The sequence below is a fragment of the Bactrocera latifrons genome, unplaced genomic scaffold (genome assembly GCF_001853355.1).
Source record: "Bactrocera latifrons isolate USDA-ARS-PBARC rearing strain unplaced genomic scaffold, ASM185335v1 scaffold_399, whole genome shotgun sequence".
NCBI classification, from domain to species: Eukaryota; Metazoa; Arthropoda; class Insecta; order Diptera; family Tephritidae; genus Bactrocera; species Bactrocera latifrons.
In genome coordinates this window covers 112,528-113,679 of record NW_017537044.1, presented here as the reverse complement: position 1 = coordinate 113,679, position 1,152 = coordinate 112,528, and the positions used below count along the sequence as shown (strand labels likewise).

Sequence of the window (1,152 nt, the reverse complement as noted above, 5' to 3'; positions counted from 1 at the left end):
AAAAAATTAAGAAATAAAAAAAAATACTTTAAAATAAGCAAAAACAAAAAATTATTTTAAAAGTCCACTCAAAATAAATCACAGAAACCAACAACAACAAAATGTATGCTCAAATTACGTACCCAAAACCAATGCGCTCACCTAACAACTTCATCTCTAATAAGGAAAAAACAACAACACAGAATAAAAATAGGCTCCACTCCCTTGATTATCAAACAAACTCAGCTAATTAAATTCATAATCGAACACTAACACATAAAAACTTATCGAAATTTCGTTCAATAAGTGTGTGAGTGCGTGTGTGTGTGTCGCAAGGCGTGTGCATGTTTTCTTTTAAAATGGAGGAACACTAATTTGTTTTTGTTTGTTTTGCAACTAATTCGAAACTACTACTCACTGTAGGGTTGTGGGCGTGTTCCATAGAGCGGCTCTTGTAGCAGCGGTGATCGACCGTTTCCAATCTCCTTAACTGCAATTAAAGAGAGAAGACAGTAGAGTAGAGTAGAGTAGTAGTGGTTGGCATTTACTTGTTGTTGTTGTTGTGATTGTGGTAGTAGTTTTAGTTGTTGTTGTTTTTGTTGTTGTGCTAGTGGCAGTGGCAGTGAGTACAAATCACGATTTGCTTTGATTAATTGTTAAAGTTTATGTTGTTGTTTTAGTTGTAATTTTGAAAATTGTTCGAAATTATGCGATTGAATGCACAAGGAAAAACAAAAATGCTGCTGTTTCCATAATTAACTATGTGGTTTGGATTAACCAGCTTGCTAATAGTTAAAAGGATTTGCTAAAAAGTTGTTAATCGTTTGGCTAGGCAACCCTGTACACACACACACGCGGCATTTTGTAGAGTTTGCAATTGTCCACTAAATTCATAGATGGAAATACCATTATCTGTAGTGAGTGAAATAGGCTCTTTTTCAACAAAAAATTAAAAAAGCAAAAATAAAACAAAAAAAAAAATTAAATTAATTAAAAATAAAAAATTAATTTTTTAAAACAAATATAAAAAGCTGTCTCTTATACACATCTTAAATTATAGTGAAAACATTTTTAATTATAATATATTAAAAAAAATTAAATTAATTAATTTGCAGGTTTTGGCGATTTCGTGCCCGCTAAGGGTGTGAAAGACGAATCGGAGCAGTCCATCGC

At 31.9% G+C, this 1,152-nt stretch overlaps 1 protein-coding gene across 7 annotated transcripts in view; it reads right to left on the bottom strand.

Annotated features, from left to right (window-relative positions):
• LOC108972351 (heterogeneous nuclear ribonucleoprotein L-like) overlaps window positions 1-1,152 on the bottom strand; it is a 108,460-nt gene that overhangs the window by 100,747 nt on the left and 6,561 nt on the right. For 5 of the 7 annotated variants that reach the window (XM_018938898.1, XM_018938899.1, XM_018938900.1 and 2 more), the window contains exon 2: window positions 398-469. The exons of the other annotated variants lie outside the window; for them this stretch is intronic. In XM_018938898.1, the coding sequence (XP_018794443.1) occupies window positions 398-469 (72 nt within the window). The remainder of the gene's footprint in view (window positions 1-397; window positions 470-1,152) is intronic. 7 annotated transcript variants of the gene reach the window in all.